General features: G+C 38.3%; 1 protein-coding gene across 7 annotated transcripts in view; it reads right to left on the reverse strand.

Annotated features, from left to right (window-relative positions):
- The window catches only part of RAPGEF5 (Rap guanine nucleotide exchange factor 5), a 229,774-nt gene that overhangs the window by 124,384 nt on the left and 84,287 nt on the right, over positions 1–21,103 (reverse strand). For 5 of the 7 annotated variants that reach the window (XR_005594556.1, XR_005594555.1, XR_005594558.1 and 2 more), the window contains exons 8-9: positions 11,592–11,668; positions 5,166–5,291 (exon numbers count right to left, since the gene is read on the reverse strand). Coding sequence is in view for 3 of the 7 variants with exons in the window: in XM_039526095.1 (XP_039382029.1) it covers positions 5,166–5,291; positions 11,592–11,668 (203 nt within the window). In the remaining 4 variants the exon portion in view is untranslated. The remainder of the gene's footprint in view (positions 1–5,165; positions 5,292–11,591; positions 11,669–21,103) is intronic. The other 2 variants (XR_005594557.1, XM_039526096.1) reach the window with 1 other exon arrangement.

The raw sequence follows: 21,103 nt of genomic DNA on the forward strand, positions 1-21,103 counted from the left end.
GTCCAAATAAATTTGTTCGTCTCTAAGGTGCCACAAGGACTCCTTGTTGTTTTTACACTGGAGAACTTTGTCTGTATTATCTGTGAACATTAACATTAACTTGCATTAACATACATGCAATTGACCAGACTCCATGAAATTATTAACATGACAGGAGGAGTAGTTTTTTCCATAAAAACATTTCAATTACCTTGAGTACTTTTTCTATTTCATTAAAATAATACACGGCCTTTATAACATGATACAATTAACTTGTGTTCGCTCTCAAAGGTGACTACATGTAAAAATGTCAGCTAATTAATTCAGTATTTTGCTTAAATTAAATATTGGAAATATGTTTTATAAAGAGATTTGAGCAGATTAAAGCTGACCAAAAAAAACCTTTCCTTAGTAGTGTCATTGTTCAGATGATGTAATTATTTAAAAAAATTCTAAGACACATAATAAATAATGTTTTAGTGAAAAACATTTGGAAGAAATGTGCCTAATGACACTAGACCATAAAAGCTGTAGATGGTAGCTTTATGTATAAGAATCTATATTCTATTCTATAATTAATGCCAACAGTAAGTAAACTATTATTTGAAAAAGCAGTGTCATTTTTATGGCTGAACTGTTCAATAAAGATTTCCATATTTATTCTCTGTCAAAGCAACTGATAATAGTAAAGATGCATAGAAAAGCAAGATTTCCATGTAGTATAAGCGTTTTCTTCAAAGGAACATATACCAATTGATAAATGTGTGTTCTATAATATTAATACTTAACGGACTGGCCAAGTTTCATTCATGTGTGAAAGCATTTTAATGGTCTTATTGAACTACATTAATTGATGTACACATATACCTCTTAGACCAAAAATGATGGTTACTTCTTACATTTGAAATGAACAAAAAAAACCCTATTTTTCTGGATTTTATGGAATTTCTTATTAATTCATTTTATTTACTTTCCAAAACACCTTTTTCATTGGAGGTCATGGGGTAGGACATGGAGGAAGTTACTCCTACTGTTTCATACACTTATTCAGTCCAATTCACTCTATCCTAGTTAGAAAAACACACAGTTTTGGAGCAGTCTAAAGCATATGCTGCATGGAGTTCACTAATAAAATATTTTATTCTAACACATTAATGAGCAGGAATGTATAGGTCTATAAATATTGTTACATTAAGTCTATTTTATAAACAATGTTTCATAAAATATGTTTAAAATATAAAGTCATCATGGTCATTCATCAGTGAAAAACCCCAAACTAAGGAAATTCACAACCAGAAAGTTTCATTAAGAGAGTTAAGACTGGGGACACACAGAGAGAACCTTATTAGAACGTTATAGTTTAAAATAACTAAACATATGCAAGTGTGGAAATTTAGACTTGAGGTTACACACACACACCACCCCTAGCTTCACACACCCTGTGAAAATCCCCTTACTATGTTCCCATGTTTCCAATATGAGCTCCAGACTTCCACTGTCCTTTCCAGTGACTAAATACTCAGCTGTCACATAGTGACCACACAGTACCCCTCCTCCTGGCCACCTGTTTGGCATGGGCCAGAAATATCAATCTCATATTTACTAGTTCAGGTCAGAGCCCCAAGCCTTCCACACTTCACCTTCTCATTGAGGGCCACAGATCAGTGTCTAACATCTTACCTGCCATAACATTAGCAGGCACACCAGTCTCTTATTTGCCAGAGAGCCCAATCTACCCCATGTTCAACCATTTGAAGACAGACCAAAAACTCCATATCACCCACCTTTTAAATGTGAATCATAGATCCTGCTCTCCAAATGCATACCAGATTTACGTCACCCTGACCACCCTAGACAATAAAGCCAAAGTTGACTGAGTACCCGAGTTACTAAAATAAGCTGAGGCCCTCTCCTTCCCAGAAGAGAATACATAAGAATCAGCACACATGTAGGATACATTACCTTAACATTTGCTGTCAAAGATATTAAAAATTCCAGGGCTGTTTTAATCTTATGATAGCTCCATTAGATGTATCTTTGCTGGCAATATGGAGTCACAATTAAGGTTGCCTATAAAAGTTTCACTCCAGATTTCCTGACTTTTAAATATTTATTCGATGTGAAATATAAAATACTACTGTTTGAGTTAGGTTCCTTTTACTCAAGGTGTCTATATTTAAAATCTTAACTATATTAAAGTTTTCTTGTCTGTATATCTTCCTATAGGATAATGAATGAGGATTCCATCCAGATTAAACATTCCAAATGAGAAAAATCCTTGATGTTAGAACTTGTTAGAAACAGTATCTTTTCTTCCAGCAACACAACAAACAATCTTTAGTAACAAACTCAAAAAGTTACACTGTCAGAGCCCCATCAAAACATACAGTTCTGCTAACAGTGCAATTTCTGCTTAAAGATACATTTACAGCCAGGCTATCACAGTTAACTGTCTGCTGAAGAAATGAAATAAAAAGTGCTGGAAGAGGCGCATGGAAGACTGTATGTACATTTCAGGTATAGACAGAACACTTTTCATTTCAGAAGGGTAGGTCATCCATGAAGATAGAGTTGAGCACAGCAGGAGAGAAGGATAATGGAAGATTCAGTGCAGTGATACTTACTGGTGTCTTGTTGAGAACACAGAACAATGCTAAAGGGAAAACTGAATTCCCTCAACTTTACTGTCTATATAGGTTACCCATTAGGGTGTATTTCTAAGTAGTTGCTTAGAGTAAACCTATGTTTTTAAACAACATGATATGCATCTGGGTGTATATTTAATACACATTGCTTTGTAAGAACAACAGATCCTGGTGTATGTTTAATATTGTATGTTTCCTGATGTATGTTTCTTTAATATTTCAAATGAAAACAGAGGCTGGGCAGTTCATTTGCTGTAAGTTTCTATAATATAGTCTTACTTAGGGCTAGATTCTAATCATCCTTACTTACATTAAGTAATCCCTTACTTGGTGAGTAGTCCCACTAAAGCCAATTGGCTAGATGATTTCTTAGATTATATACCTACAAAGGGAAGTGAGAAAGCCCCTTACACCTCTGCATGGGCTACCTAGACCTTAGGTCTAGGCACAAAGGAGCAAGTGGACACTGTCCACCCACTTCCTCCCCATGCCAGTGTGCCTAGACAGGGAATGGGTGCAGACTTGACTTCATCCCTTAACATGCCAGCAAGCAAAGCAGCACAGTTGTCATAAGTAGCTGCTCATACAGGCCAGCATTAAATACCAAATTCACATCCCTGGAGCAAGGGGTGAACTGTGCTTCAGGAGGGAAGTCTCTGAGTGTATGTCTACACTGCAATTAAATACTATGACGGGCTTGTGGGGCTCAGGTTAAGGGACTGTTTAACTGAGGTGTAGACATTCGGGCTCAGGCTGGGCTCTAGAATCCTGCAATGTGGGAGGGTCCCAGAGGTCAGGCTGCAGCCTGAGCCTGAATGTCTATACCACAATTAAACAGTCTCTTAGCCCTGGGGCCACGACACCAAGTCAGCTGGCAAAGGCCAGATGTGGTATTTTATTGCAGTGTAGACATACCCTGAGGCACAATTCTTCCCATTATACAGTTTACACACCCCACCCCTTGCTCTGGGCTCTAAAGGCACAATCTAGTCCAATAAAACTAATTGCAGAGAGTGGTACTACTCAACATGAATAAGGGCAGCTGTCTCTCAATAAGCTGAAGCAGCCACTCTGATAAAGTATGGCAGCATCTGCAAAATATGCAAAAAACTTTCAAAGAATAAAGTCTTAAGAAAAAGTGAGCACTTACACCCCTTTCCACTTTTAGAACTGTATTATATTCTGCTGTGCACTGAAATCAGACTCCAGTACGACAGTTGACACAGAACTGAGTATATGCCAGTAGAATGGCCAAAATCAGCAGCCAAGATACCACTGAACTTCTGAAATATCATTACCAAAAAGTATCTGGTCCTAAAACCTGTACTCTTGCTGCATAATCCTAAAAACATAATTATAAACCTTTACTAGTATAAAACTGGACTTTCATAAGCTTCTAAATGTTCAATTGTGTTTTGCTAATGCAGTTTAAAGATATGTGGAAATTTCTGCAGATGCCCACAGTTAGTGGATCCACCAAGGATCAGTTCCATTTGAGCTTGGCTAATTGCTGTCCTCCCTCGGGTATGCCCATTGGTATAATTACATATTTAACTGCAAGAGACGGGAGCGTATAGCCTATTGAACAGAACATAATCACATTCTCAGGTAAGATTTCATCTCTCCCTTTTGCTTTGTGGAACCCTTACATTAGAGTTGATTGACTTCTTGTGGGTCAGCTGAAAAAATCAATCATTCTTTGCTTAAGCAGAAGTCTCTTTGTACTGCAAAATAAATAAAAATGGGGAAGACATGCACATTGCATTTCAGGACTCAAGAGGGTTGCATTATTTTTTTTTCCTCCTTCTTTAGAAGTTTTAAATTAGTATGTGACCAAAACCAGTATCTCCCATTAAATGAAAACTAAACAAACAATCTGCAGCAGGAGTACATTGTACTATCAGCAAAGCAGCTAGTATTTTAATGCATTTTCAGTCTATAGTTATTTGAATAAATGATTTTAGAAGCAGTGAGCAGCAGATTGCTATTTTCTTCAGCTGAGTCAAAGGAAGTTTTGGTTGAATACACAATAATAATACAAAAAGAAACCATAAAAACTCACTATTTAAATGCAATTATAATTCATGTTGGAAAGTTCCCATTAATATTTTCTGCCAAAATATTATAGAAGCAGAATAATTTTCATTCAGGTTCTTTTAAAAAAAGTAATGTACTTTAAGCATATACCCCTTAAAAAATCTGAGAAATATATCTTTAAAAAGAAAAGCATTTCACAAAAATGACTAACATTTTGTCAGAAAACACTCTGAAATCACTCCCCTTACTTGAGGGAAAATTGCTTCATACCTATTATAAGATAGCAAGGTTTATCAGTTATCGTTAATGTTACTAAAATAATATGCAAATTTTATTCCATTTTGGTTTTGTGAATTTGAAGGAGGCCCATTTCATATGACAGAACAGATGTAGCTCAATGTGCAGTGGGACCTAAATCAATTTATTTTTTTTATTTTAAGTTTACAACAAAGTAGAAAACATATTTCCTTTCCCTTCTAAATAAACAAATGAGAAATGTCTTACTTGTTCTGTCTTCTCTGGTTCTTTTCTATCCACCTGCAAAAACTGACAGTTTTCCCTTGCCAGCTTCTGGACTAGTTCAATCCGTCCAATGTCATCTCTTTCTTGAAGCTTGCACAAAACCCCTGCCTTGAGGGTTGGAGAAAGAGCAAATAAATATTTAAATCCACAATCCCAGGACATGACAGTGCCACAAGTTTTAACTTTACAACAAACACATCTTTTCTATCATGTTCGCTAAATTCTGAGCCTTTTGCTGAACTGGAATAAAATAGTTGCTTCTTGGGAAACAGCACAAGAAGTTCTCAGGCACATCTGATTTACCCTATGTACTGTATCTACGTTAAGCAATTGAAGGCAGGGCTAGCTAAATCAACTGCTATTGTGTGTGACTGATATACTTGTATTTTGTTTGTTCCTGTCAACCTATTTCCTGTTACATAAGAGAACCATAGCAAGAGGTTAAAAACTCATGGGAAACTTAGCCAGGAACAGCCCTGGAAAAAAAGGATGGAGTGCAATAGAGTCATTCCTAAAAATAACATAGCAGAACCTCCCATTTCTCAAATGCTGCCACTTCTTCATGTATGTAAACTATAGCATTTAAAATAAGTTACACAAAATTAATTCCTCCGTTATAAAGGAGGTAAATATAGTGTATTCATTAATTATTAAATTATGTTAAGGACAATGTGCATATGTTACAACTAGCACTAGATTTCAATTATTTTAAACATAAAATACTACCAGTTACTCTAGCTGAGAACCATGGTGGTACTTATTTTGATGGTATTTTGTTTTGGCCTACAGCATTGGCATGTGTTTGTAAAAATGGCACATGTATACTTAGGTTGTACAGCATATAGCACAATGGGTCCTGGTCCTTGAATGAGGCTCCTAGACACTACGATAATACAAATAATAAATGATAATAATAATGAAGGCATAGACACACTGCACACTGACATTTCAAACACATGGCTACCCTGAGACCTCACATGAGCCCTCACCGTAAAATATTATCTATTATCATCTACCTCTATGGTACATGTTGCTTACTGCAAAATCAGTGGCCAATCACATTCTATCACCATCCATGACTTGATCACACACAGGGCCTCTGACTTTACTTGCGTAATTCAGACGTGGCTGGATGACACTGGAGGACCATTATTAGCCCAGATGTTTCCTGATGGATATCAGCATGAACCTTGGGAAGTTCAGGGAGGGGATGTGCAAAGATGGGAGGTTGCAGGGAGGGAAGGAAAATGAGCTAGTGCCCTTTTTACATTGTATAAAGGCAGCCTGAAAGGGATGTGCAGTGGGAAAGGACAGGTTTAAACACAGAAAATCCACAACCCCGTCCTTTCTCATGTGTGTAAACTGAATTTATCTTAATCTCTATGGCAATTGGAGAACTAGGAAGATTATAATATCACAAGAAACAAGAGAGACTGAAAGCTGATGAACAGAGGGAGAGCTTTATATTCAGAATATTTTAAAAATCTGATTTTTTTTGTGGTTTTGTTAACACCTATTTGACTCCAATTCCTAACGAACATTTAGGACAAAATGATGTCTTTGTTAAAGATTCATCATTTAAGATGTGACAGCCCAAAGGGCTTTCCCTCCCTCCACCTCCTTTAAAAAAAAACCCCCACTAAACACTCTTCAGACCTTTTTATATGGCATAAAGAAGCAAAAGATTTTAAATATCCTTGGAGGTCACTTTCAAATACAGGACATGCCCCACTCTAAAAATGGATTCAAAAGAACAGAACATCTTTTATGCAGTATATTTGCAGGGCCTCTGAAAGAAGGTAGTGAGGCAGCTAGGCTTGTAGTGTCATCAACATGCTTATGACTCAGAGCTACATGTCTCTTATCATCTGAGATCAATGATACAGTCTCACAGCTTCAGGTGATAGCCGAGATTAGGGCCTTGATGACAGCTGTCTGAAGCTCAGTCCAGACAAGATGGAAGTTACATTGTTCAGCTGGGGGAAAAAATCAGAAGGAAGCACTGGAGGTAACATCTCTACCCCTTTAATCCACCCTTACTTTTGATAACAAGGTGCACAATCTAGGCTTCCTACTGATTTCATGGCTGTCTTTTTGATAAAGTAGAAGCAGTAGACAAGAGTGCTTTTTTCATCTACTTTTGTCAATACATCTTGGAAGTGCTCTCACCAGCATCTTCATGCCTTCCCCATCTGCAGTTTAGATGACTGTAATACATTATGGCTGGACCACTTGGAGATTACAGCTAATGCAATGCATGTCTGACCCCTTACTTAGTAGTGAGTCTAGTAGAGTGCATGACATCTATGCTCCATAGTCCACATTGCCTTTAAGGTAGTCTGGTTCGAACCTTACATGGCTTTATAGGTCATTTTTTAATTGTACCTAGGTTGAAAGGCAGTCTCCTCATGCTTTTTATGTTCCATTCCAACAACTGAGATCATCGGAGGGGCCCAAGATAAAAGTCCCAATATTTAAAATGTCTATGGATTGAGACAGGACATTTTTAGTGAAGGACACAATATAAATGCAATGTTTTTTGACCTTCAGCACATGATGCAAGCCTTCGGGATTTGTTAAAAAAAATAAAATAAAAAATTGAGAGAGTAATTAGGAGGCAGGGAGGATTACTCCTTTTTTCTATTAATCCCTTACAAAGACGGTGCTAGCCCACAAGGGGCCTTAAGCAGGAACTAACACATATTGAAAAAAGCGAATAGTGGGCCCCCTTGAGCTGCTCAGGGCCCTAAGCAATTGTTTAGTCTCCTTATGGCTAGTGCTGGCACTGATCCTTTAACTGACATTCACACAATTTGTTAATTTCTAGCATGGTTTCTGCTCCATAAACATGTTTAGACCATATAAAAACACATCTCATAAAATAAAACAGACATTAACACTCACACACGTACACAGTATGAACACTTCAACATTAAAGATAAACTAAGACTTTAAATTATCCAAATAAAGAGAAAAGAGTTTAATTCACAATCAGTGTGTCCAATTTTGCCCTCTGATATATCTATGTAATTCCCACTGAAGTCAAAATTGCTGTCTGAAGTGACAATTAGTCCCATGATGTTCAAGTGGAAAGAGCATCTTGGAAGAAGAAAAAACTTGCCAAACTTCCCACCTTTTCTCAATAGAATAAAATAGAATAATTACCTCCTTCCTACATGTTTGAGCATAGTGAGATTAGAACCTGATCTTGTTACCTGATCTCGTTACATTTGCCACAGAAGCAGTCTTTGTTCACATAAGCAATTTCATAGGATTACATAGTCCAGTTCCAAATAATGGCCAAAAGGAAATAAAAGATAGCTTCTGAATTATTGTTCTTTTATTTAAAGTCGCAAGGCAAACACAATACAATATATTTTACTGTGGTTTCAGCAAAAAAGAAAGACAACATTTAAAATCTCCCAGAGAAGCTGAGGCATAATCCATGTTGGAAGTAGACAATATTTTAAAATTTAGCCTTAATTTCACTGGTGTAATTAATGCCATCTATAATATAAAGGGCTAAATATTTTTTTCATAATTAAAACAGAAGGTACAAAACCCCCATTTGTCATTGTGATTTCTCCAATTATTCTGACTTTCTATAGTACGTGGAATAATTTTTCTGCTAACTAATGTAAGAATCCATCTAGGTCAACTAATTAAATTATTCTGATAGCTTCTGAAAGCCGGTTATGAGGACAGAATAAGATTTTAATATTCCTGGTCATTTTCACTTGTCACTATAAATTTAATTTTCACACAATATGTTTAATGCTGCTAAGCAAAAGGAGTAAAGGCCAGCCTTCCTATCTTCAAGTGAAATTTGCACCTGCATTTTGTACCTAAAAAACCACACACACACACACACACACCACATCAGCCCCTGGGTGTAAATCTTGATACTTGCTCCTCTAACTAACAGGTAGTTAGAGATGCAAGTACTGAGATTTGCACCCACAATTTACTTGCGTGCAAATTGCATAGGTGTGAGTTATACCTGATTTTAGTTTAATTAATATCAAAAGAATGTAAGCTTTATATTAAGCTCAATGCTGTTCATGGCACAACATTATTATAATTAAAGGTGTGTATTTAATTTTCAAAATAGCACAAGAGATTTCACTGTCCCTCCTTATACAAAAGGAAATCAATTAGTCACTACTGTGGTTTGAAAAGCGAAGATGTTGACTCTACAATATTTGTTCCAAAATGTACCCTGGAAAATATTCCCTAGTGAAAAGCAATAACACTGAAATTAATCAGATAGAAATGAGATGAAGGTGAAATAGGAGATTTCTAGGTAGATAGGAAGGCATATCATTTTCATCACACTCCATTTTAAAAGTCACAGGGCATGATCCTCCTCACTCTGACATCAGTGCAGTGTAGCTTCATAGACTTCACTGGAGTTACTCCTGATGTACACCACCACAGGAGCAGAATCAACTCCCCCCAACACATTACCGTACTTCTGAACTTTGCATTACAATCACTGACTCTTTACATCTCTCCTACAAACAAAGCCGTTACTACAGTTTTCAATGTTGTCAACCTGCAGACTAAGAAGCCTATGCCCAACTCCAGCAAACATTTCTGCTTATGTGAGTAATATGCAAAATGTGTAGTCCCACTGAATTAAAAGTGACTACAAGTGCTTAAAGCTTAAATAACTGCATAAGTGCGTAAATAATAGCAATGTCTGCTCTTCAAAGACTATCCACAAGCTCTGTTATTACCACACTTATTGTACATCAATCACTTATTTGTTTAATTGTAAACATGCTTTACAATGTTTGTCAAACTTGGAAGTAGGTTTGCACTCAAGCATAAACTGGGTGAATTGAATAATTGTATATAGTGGCATTAAATTGTTATTGTTTTTTTATAATCTCTTCATGTAATCTTATTAGCTTGCTGTTTATTAGCTCTTAGCATGCATAATGACTTATTTTAGAAATCTGTGTTAAAAACTTGAGTGAACATTCATATAAATTAATTCTGATAATAAAGCAGAATCAGACAGTACCACACAGAGATGCACACTGACGCTGAAGTTTTGGTGCCAGAATTTCACCCTGGGTCTTTTCCCTTAATCTCTAATATACTCTTTAGCTTTAAGATGCCTAGCCTCCTCCTCTCACAGATTTGAATTAAGAATAAAAGAACAAGGTAACAGACATGCATGCTATGGAATTCCATGCTATAGTGGACATACTGGAACACTGAACATTTTTGAAGAATTTAAAATTTCCTTTAAAAAAAATAATGCTTAGCCCATCTACTTTTAGTATTTGGAGCTCATATGCTATTGTGATGGGAACTCTAGAAATGCCATCTCTAATAGACAGACACATGATTTCAGATTCTGCACTAGTGCAGAAAGGTCTTCTGGGATATGTCTACACTGCAATGAAAAACCCCTGGCACCAAGTCTCAGAGCGCATATCCAGTTGACTTGGGCTCCCGGGGCTCCGGCTGCTCATCTAAAAATTGCAGTGTAAATTACCTTACTTGGGCTGTGCCTAGGCACCGAGACCCTCCCTCCTGGAATGGTTTCAAGAGCCTGGACTCCAGACCTAATGAGAATGTCTACATTGCTATTTTTAGCCCTGCGGCCCAACAAGGCCAAGTCAATTGATCCAGGCTCTGAAACTTGGTGCTGCAGGTTTGTCTTTGCTGTGTAGACGTACCCCTTGAGTCTGAGCTTTTTGGCACTTTAGTAGGAGTTTGGCAGTCAGGGTAAGAGAGGATATCTAATGAAACAGCAAGATATGGGTGGAGAGGAGGAGAAAGGATGGTAATTTGGGGAAATTGGATAATATTAAAAAGAAGATGATCTGGGTATATTAGCAGATCTCTATGATCCCTAACACCCCTTAAGCTTAGGGCTAGAAGCGGAGGAAAAAAAAAAGACACAAAGACAAGGCTGGGAGAAATAAGTCAATGTAGATCTTAATAACTTAGCTATGTTTACATATAGTATTTTGAGTGTTCAAGGGTTTTAAACCTCAAAGACAGGTCAATAAAAAGGTCTTCAGAATCCACATCAACTTACAGTTATTAAAATTCCATCAGCATGCCACATGCACATACCACTTAAAAACAAATACAATTTGAAAATAAAATGAGGGATATAGGGTATTTTTTATGTAGAAAGTCAGAATTGAGATGCGAGCTAAGAACACCTTTCCAACTTCAAGATCACAAGTTTCATTCCCAATGTGATCAGTCTAGTGTAAATAACTACGGGAGGCAAAAATCTAGCACAGTTTCAGTCTCATACAGGTTGCCTACTTAGAACTTAGGCAGAGGTCCATGTTCCCGTGCTAAAGACCCAAAAAAGGGGAATCTTCAACTTACTGGTCTGAAAAAAACCCCTCAAATATATTATTTTTATATATTTACCTGTGCATCAGAAGCATATTTGAAGTCTTCTGGCCTTTTTGATTCCTGGTTGCTGTTTTCTTCATTTTGATGAACTGCTAAAACAAAAATGGAGAGTACTGAAATCAGGCAGCTTTAAATCACAATGATATACACAGTACCATGATCCAGGTTAGAAGGAACAGGAAAAGTCAGGAGAGCAGGGTTGTAATCCTAGCTTTCTCATTAACTCAGAGAGATCTTGGACAAATCACTCGGTGTCTTACTTTTTCTAGTCTGTAAAATTTATATGAAAAGTACTAATTATTCATACTAATAAATAATATTAATAAGTTGTTTTGGACAAACTGGTGGGTTTTAAGGAAATAAGAATCTTTTCTAAGAAAAGAAATGTAAGGCTTGGTGATTCATAAAGAACAACATTAAAAAGTTAATGTCTTTGCTTTCATTAGATTGATGATAGTCAATTTTGACAGAATGAAGTAAGCAGACATATCCCTCACCTCACCTTTTGGAAAGTTCTATGTAAACAAAATAATCTCAATCTTTTAATACCAAAGACCACCGCTTTTCATCAAAATAATCACAGAAATAATGGTTGCAGAGATTAGCATGTTGAAGGTTATTTTCCACTAGTTTTAGCTCAATTAACACTGTTAAACACCAGTAAATTGTGCCAGAACAAAGCTGCAAGCCAATATTTCTGATTTAAGCAAAAACAAATTTACTAGGTTGAATGCAGTTTCTGGCCAATAGGAGCTATGGAGTCAGCGCTCAGGCCGGGGCGGGAGCAGCATGCAGAACTGCTTGCCATGCCTCCACCTAGGAGCAGCCATGACTAATCACCGCTTGTGGGGATCTGTCTGAGGTGAGTGCCCCTCCCCCTGCCCCGATTTGGCACCCTGAGTTCCCTCCCACACCCAAACCCCCACCCTTAACCAGCATTTTTCACTTACCGGCAACCCCCACCCAGTCCTTCAACATGCTGGATGAAACAGCTTTTACTGTATTTAACTCAAGGATATGCCTATACTTAAACTGCTACCACAGCACAGCTGCAGCTTTGCCACTGTAGAGTGTCAGACACTCACCACAACAATGACAGAGAGGTTTTCCTGTCCCGCTGTAGCTAATCCACCTTCCCGAGAGGTAGTAGCTAAATCGATGGAAGAATTTTACCATTGACCTACCACTGTCTACACTGGGGGTTAGGTCTGCTTAGCTACATCACTCACGGATGTGGATTTTTCACACCCACGGGTGACGTAGCTGGGCCGACCAGCTTTTTAGCGTAGACTTGGCCTTTGGGCCTGTCTTTACACAGAGTTATTCAGACCTTTGCACCTAACGTAGACCTTTACTAGTAATGAAGTATTTCTGGTATTAACCATACTTGCAAAGCACACCTAGTGTGCATGCAGCTTATATGGACAAAACTGCACTTTGTACCAGAAACTACCCCCCACTCCACGAGCAAACCAAACTATACTGGTAAAAGCACAGTTTTGTTGGTATAACTGCATCTAAACTAGGGACTTCTGCCAGCCATAGCTACATCAGTCACAAATCACACCTCTGAGCCACAGGTGTACATATTTTTTTCCAATCAATCACTCTTACAAACACCTCAACATCAAAGTGTATAATTGGAGGGTTTATCAACCCTTAACTACAGCTTCATCATGATTTGTGCATGGAAAAGTTACTGCATATTCCACCTATAAACATTTAAAAAAGCAAGATCAGTCTCTTAGAAATATCACTGTAACTCAGAAAATTCTAGGTGTATAAATTAGTTCTCACACACACAGGAAAGAAGTGCACACAACCACACAGTGCTTCTGTGCTGATATAAGAACCCATGAACAGCCCCTTGAACTCAAACACATAAAACAAATATATGGCTGTATAATGGTATAGGCTGGTGCCCTAATGGGTTTGTGTATGTAGCTGAATTTCAGTCATAAAATGAAAAAAATTAGGCAATAATTTCCCCCTTTCAGTAACTTTACATTAAAAAAAAAAAAAGCTTTGACATTGAAAATTCAGCTACAGCAAAGTGACCAGAGTAAGGGTGGGATGGGGAAATGCTTCCCATGCAAATGTTGATTCTGGGACAGTTCCTGAAGTGTGACATGCATGTAAAAATCTGCAAATTTTGGAACCAGGCCAACCACTTCCTTCTATGCCAGTATAAACTCTGCTTCTCTCTTCACAAACACGTAGTCCAGACCAGAGGAAAAGTTCTCTTATAAAATAGTAGTAGGAATGAAGGACAACGCAGTTTATTAAATCCATACATATCTGATTGTTCCACAAACAATATCAAAGGTTTGCAACTAGAGGCAGCAAACCCCGCTAACGAATGTACAGTAACCAATCCCTTTCTACCTACAGCTTTTCCTTTCTTTTAACCTACAGGAAAGGTCACTGTGAATGAAAAAGTGAAGATGTTAAATGAGCATTAGCTTGCTAAAATGCAGTTCAAAAGTGGCTATTTGCAAATTAGTTTAAGGAGTTCAGAAAGTTGACTTTAATGGTCACCAGGCCATGGCTTGATTTAATTTCCTTGCTCCCCTGTGGACTACAGCAGGGATCTTTCCAATAGTGGGAGTAGATAACTCTTCTAGGAGAGACAGTGGGTATTTACATGCAAAGGAGATTATCATTCTTGCTAAGCAAGGTTTACTTAATTTCTTTTGGCTGTTTTAGAGAGAAATAACTTACTTTAACCTTAATGGAATATTCACTTAGATGCACAATAATCATGCATCATTCATATGGCTGAAATTAAAGTTGGGTCAGCACTTCCATTTTAAATCCCTGTCTTCCAAGGGTCTACCAATCATCCAGAGAAATCAGTTCTGGGCTGAAACTTGGCATGTAAAATATCAACTCAAAGGATTTTCTGGTTTGTTTTTTGTTTATTTTTTTTTTCAATTAACTGTTTGATTTTTGGCCAGAGGCATTAGCAAGAAAAAATAGCAAGCTATTACTTTTTCTACAGACTTCAAAACACACTTGTTGTAACATGTATTGTAGGTTAGAGATGAGCCAAAGCAAGAATCATTTATCTTAGTCAAGGGCTCCAGAACGGGGGTGGGGGCAGGAGGCCATGACCACATCACTTTTAAAAATGGGAGGGCTATGCCCTCCCACTTTTTATGGGCTATAACAGCAAGCGATGGGGAGGGGGTGAGAGGGAGCGGGCAGGGTCTTGGGAAGAGGTGGGGCAGCACGAGGATGGGGAGAAGGGGCAGTGCAAGGGCAGGGACTCAGGGAGAAGGGGTGGCATGAGGGCAAGGCCCTAGTTCTCACACCAGTGCCCCCCCTTCCACTTTTTAGGAAGCTTCTGCCGGTCCTGATGTCAGTCAACCTGTCCCATCTGTCCCCACACTCCGTTTTCTTCCCCCCCAGACATACAAACATTGGCAGTTTAGAGCTACTTGAAGCGGCATTTAAACTGCCCTTAATTTTTCAAAATGTATGCAGTGTTGTTGTAGATGTGTCTGACCCAGGATATTGGAGAGAGACAAGATGGGCGAAATAATATCTTATTGGACCAAATTCTGTTGCCTCTCTCACAATGGAATTTGTTCCAATAAAAGATATTATATAAGCCATCTGGTCTCCTTAATTTTTCAAAAGCAAAACTCTGGCCAGTAAGGTTTGCAAACCTAAGACTATCCCAAATTTTTTTTCAACCATGTCTGTCCTATATTCCAACAAAGATATTCCCTAAGAAAGGATAAGGCATCCTGTGTGCCAACACCACCACTAATGCTCCCTAATTTCTGTTGTTCCTCCTGTTTCACTTTGGTTAAAAGTTTGATACATTGGACCATTACAAGAATCTTAGTTTTGAATGGCTGGAAGCTGAGGATCAAATTTTCAGCTGACATCAGACCAGATGCTTCCAGGCTTCCAAGTTCTGTGCATGCAAAAAGCAGATTTTTGCAAGTGCAAACTGTTAGATATCTAATTACCTGATCTATGCATTCTAATGACTGTGGGTTCCTTACACATTGATGGCTGAGCACAAAAACTTGCAGCCACAATTTCAGAGGACAATTTTAAAAATTTGGACCTGAAAGCAGATGGGTTACACCATAAGGAGCATGACTTCATATCTTCTGTCCTTCCAAAATTGTCAGCAAGAGCTGCTGGGTACTAACTGTGATGCTACCCAGGACAGTGAGTCACCTTGTTACCTCCCACCACAACTTCCAGCTTGAGAGAGATTTGCTTGTGCTTAACTGGGTGTCAGCTCCCTGACACCATCAGCCTGTGAGCCACCCAAGCATTTTCCCCTAAGCTACGCCAGGCCTTACCCTTGCCATGCAGATTAACAATAAGTGGACTCCAGTCTTCAAGTCCCTTTGAAGTATTCCCCTGTAGTATCTAGCCCCTTATTCACTGAAGACTCTCAGAAATACGAGGTCTACTGGCCCAAGGGATCAGTATACAAACCACCTTGTATGATTCAACTCTGGCTTAACACCACAGCACTGAGATATATTTATAACAATAAGTTTATCATCAAAGATTCAAGAAATAGTGAGTAAGCGTAATGGAAACAAAGGATTACATACAAAACAAAACCATAACATGCTTTCTAGGGAGATTAAACTATTATGCTAGCCTCCTTTGTAATGAAGTTTATCTCACCCAAAGCCTTTTGCAGCATTTTCAACTAAGGCTGGTTGTGATCCCACTTTCATGAAAGTAAATGCACTACTCATTTATTTCACAGGCTCAAGATAAAGGGGTGTCTTCCTTGCCTCTTTCTTACATCCCCCAAAGTTCACTGTCCATACCTGAAGTCAAGATAATCCCCTGTGGTTTATTCTCTAGTATGCTGCCTCCTTGTTGATTTCACATCCCAGTGTTAACTTCATATGTAAATGACTCTCCATTATTTTGGCTTAAAATTCTTAATTTACATGCCAGAGACAAGCGAAAAAAATTTTATATGACAGAAAGCTTATTTGTCATCTCTTTCTTGATACAGACTTTAGTGCATATTTTCAGTACGCCTACATAAACATAATTCCTTGCATAGTATCTGTACATACATTTCACAATCATGTTAATGATCAGTGTGATCCTGGCTTTCATTTAAGACCAGACATGACATTCTTAGATGAATCAGCGTGCACATACTAGAATCAGGATATTCTTGTAAACCCCTTGCCACCTGGCACTGAGGGTTTCATGGGTCACGCTAACATCTTAATGGATAGGGGTCACATAGATGGCTGCCCTCACTGTAAAGGCGTAAAAATATAAGTTAGGTGTTTTACTGCTTTTAAAACTGAAATTAATATGGACTACAGCTTTGGAAAAAAACAAATTTTAAAATGTCAAAGCTGCCCCTCTTAAAAAGTAGATATTCATAAAAAACACTATTCTGCATGAGTCATAACATGCATGTGAATTTTTAATATCAAACATTTGTGCATATGATGTGGCAACTCCAAGTTCCCATTTGGTCATTAATTAGTACATATTACCACAGCTTCTCAGCACTCCAGACTATCTGGTTTCCAGACTTATTTCGTTGTTGGGAGAAAAATGGCTTTAAGTCACCTGTCCTTTCCCTTGATCCTGGAGCCAATTCACACAAAGCTAGACCCATAGCATGAGCTGGAACAGCCTTGAGATTGCTCTAATTTAAACTAGCCATACACAGCTAGAGATTACTGGGGCACAGACATACCTTGGCCCAAAACACAGTCTGCACCAGCAGCCAGGAAGGGGCACAGTCCAGCAGCCGATACACCACTTGAGGAAACCTCCAATGGCAGGGGAATCCTCTAATGGTAGGATGAACTGGAAGTAGGGTTGCTTGTATTATCAAAGCAGTGCAAAAGTAGACAGAACACATTGGAAGATGTAAGCAACTGGGAAAGGGGTGGATGATATGCACAATTCCAGATATCAAGTAGAGTTAGGGGTATTTAATTTTAAAACACAGAGACAATATTAAGGATGGAAGGATGGATAGACAAGCACAGAATAAAAATATATACACTTTCATTTTTAATAATCAGTTTTATTTAAAAACAGTGACAACTCTTTACTGGGCATAACCATCTTTCCATGTCCAGAGTGGAAAGAACCATGGAAATCTGCATGTGTGGAGCAATCCATGGAACCCATGGCATTCAGCTCTTCCCAGAGGTGTGGCTGTATTGTGCAGCAACCCAGCTTGCTTGCTTTTTTAATAAAAGAAGTTTCTAATTGCAACCAGTTCCTTTCTGGGTTGCAAAGATAACCTTCACAATACAAACCAATGCAATATCGTCATTCTGATTCAGCAGCCAGCCAGCCTGGAACAATAACACCAGGAGAGGTGTGAATTTCCTCCATTTGGCTTAGTAGGGTATTAACTTTGATGGCTAATTATTTAAATGTTTACATGCAACTGCCATCACTATTACTATGCAGCTCAGAATATTTGGCATTTTTCTTAAATCCTTCACTCCTGGAGACAAGCAATGATGGGGATCTCTCATCTTTCATTATAAAAAAAAATTCTAGCCCTCATGTTTGCAGAGAAAAGCTTGAAAATGTAACATAAGTGCACTCTAGAGGCTCAAAAATCAGAACCCACATTTATTTTTAGAAATCTCCTGATTTCTAAGACAATTTCATGATTTTTTTGAGGCCTGACTCATGATTGCAATATTGCTTGTTAATCTTTGGGTATGCTGCAAGGCCTATCTATTTACCCCAGGCATTGGTGGAGGGGACAACTGAGCTCAAGAGTGGCTTGGTTGCTATGGCAACTGTGAATGATCTGACTATATTATAATGGCAGTTGATGAATATTAATATTCCAGATGGGGATAATGAGCAGTCCATATTGACATTATTGTGGGAACTAAAGGCCAGATCTTCCCGTCTAGGTGAGCCATGCTTAGTGCCAGACTAGGGCAGAAGGAGAGAAAATGGGGGGAAAAGGAGGAGCAAAGGTGGATTTAACCTTTCGCAGCACTCAGCTCTTGGGACTGATCTCAGCCAGTCCAAGCACCCTCCTGCATCTATCTTCCCAGTCGTGCATATAGATATGAAGAAAATAAAATAAAATAAAATAAAATAAAATAAATAAATGGCTGACCACCATGAAAACCCAAGAAGCTGTAATACAAGATACTGTCATAATCCCAGAGGGAAAAAAAAAAAAAAAAAACCTCTTGAAAATAGTTTGGCCACTTCTTCATTCAAAGTAAATCTGTGATCTATTCCCAGGAGTTATTGTAATATGCAGCTTAGAAAACTCAGGGTTAACATGGTTCTTTTCAGAAACAAATACTGAAATTGTCTTTAAGCCTCTTCACTCTTCCCTGCTATTTATGCATGTACATATGCAAATTACTGTAGTCAATTTCCTTCCACCAAGTACCAGACATATCTCTGAAACAGTTGGCAGGCCCTTGGGAAAGTGCTGCCCAGACAGCTGTGCAATCAGCTGAGTAAATCAGCTAATTAAAAAAAAAAGAGATACATAAAAATTATTAAAGAAAGAAAGAATCCTGCTTAGAGCATCATTTGATAACTTTGTACCTAGGAATGCTCAGCAGGCACTGAACAGGATAGATGTGTTTGTAAATTGTGGATTGAACTCCTGCACTGATAATGATGTTAGTTCCTCCCAAACAGTGTTCTAAGGTGCTCTTAATATTTATGGTTTGTAATTTAAATCAATTTAAATATAAATTACTCCAGCCTTTTGTTTGTTTTAAAATGACAAGGCCATGAAATGTAAGGTTGATTTCACATCTCTGGTGTGCAAATGGTCATTAACTTTTGTTTGACCTTAGGTGTAGAACTAATATTAAAATTTGCACAGAAGGTACTCATTATGGTGGTCTAGTTTCCACAAAGAAAATAGTTCCCAAGGGTCTTAATGCTGGAAACCGTTTCTCAGATCTCAAATAGTAAACAGGACCTCCCTCTCCCCCCAAAACGCAATAATATTTCCTCTTATTCTGCAGTTTTATCAAGGAGCAGCAGATAATAGCTATAGTAGGACTCTGAAATCTAAACAGAGCAAAACCAGTGTCAGTAAAAGAGCAGAATGACAATTTAAAAATGTAGACTTGGTCTGTCTGACACCACATTACAGACAGAATGGTTGATTAGTGTTCAGTTCCTCTCCACTGTAACTGAATGACCTCAACAGGGACAATATCTCAGTTTAAATAATTGTCAAACACAGGAACGCTGGCATCATAGGACCATTGTTATTGCAACAGTATAATAAAGGATGTTCTGGAATTCACTTATATTAGAGAAATGGCTTCATTATGATTTTTACATGTATTGTATATCTAGTTTTGTTTACCAATACTTTCTGACTGTCCCGTCTCAGCTGAATTCTGTGGTGAATTACTTACCATTTGCTCCACATTTGACTGCCCAAATTCCACATAATATGTTTGTGCTCTACAAGGACTTCATTTGAGAAACATACCTCTGGCTAAACAAGCAGTTAATGCTTATTTTGTAATACAGACTCAGCTTATTGATCCATTTGGAATGTGTAAATCTGATTCTTCATTGCCTTGCACCTTGTGTAGTTTACTGCACTGCAAAGTGAGTGTAAATTGCTTCCTGTGCACAAGTGTAAGATTTGCACAAATAAAAGATTCTACCTATTTCACTCAAGAAGCAAAGCAGTGAAGAATCAGGTGCAATAACTTTAAATAATCCCACACTGTTATAACTAAATAATTTTTACAGCAATGGGAGAGTCAGGGAAAATTCCTGTGTGTCCATATACTCTAAACATACCTGTCTAACCACTACTATTAGCTTTTCATTCGCCTGAGCATTAAATGTAAACCCAGAGAACTCTGAACTGCACTGAATGTTACTGTATCTTAAAAAATAGTGTCATCTGACAACTACTGGAGCAGAATGCATTTTAGCAAAACTGTGGAAAGGTGGGGGACAGATCATTAACTGCTGGACACAGACATGACAAACCCACACACAGCGATGGCTCAGCCACAACCCGTTACTTAACGCCTACACTACCATTTAACGGCTCTTTAAATCGGTTTCTTTGGGAGGCTTTTAAAGATTTTTTGTACCTCCGGCATTAGAGGCAGACCTGGCGTGGATGTTAATGTAGCGGAATGGCGGTAGTATCTCCTCCCGCAAACAGACACTACTCCGACCTTATAAAGATCCCCGGATGCACTGGCCCAGACTCTGACTGAAAAGGCCAGGCACTTTTGAATCTGCTAGACCTGTTTCCCCAGCTAGACAGGAAAACCCCTTTGAGCTTTTCAGCAGCGGGCCCCAGCACAGGGAGAGGTGGATCAGCACAGGTCACTAGAGCTCCCAGCATGGCACAGGTATGAATGCAGAGGAGGTACATGGACTATATGGGAGGAGATGGAGGGAGGGAGCATGGCGTGGACACAGTGAATGGAAAGAGATTTATTTGAAAATCTCTAAGAATCCAAAATAGAGGATGTGAAAAGCACAAAACAGGGCAGAGGGGAGCACAAGGTGAAAAT

This window comes from Mauremys reevesii, linkage group 2 (genome assembly GCF_016161935.1).
Source record: "Mauremys reevesii isolate NIE-2019 linkage group 2, ASM1616193v1, whole genome shotgun sequence".
Taxonomy (NCBI): Eukaryota; Metazoa; Chordata; order Testudines; family Geoemydidae; genus Mauremys; species Mauremys reevesii.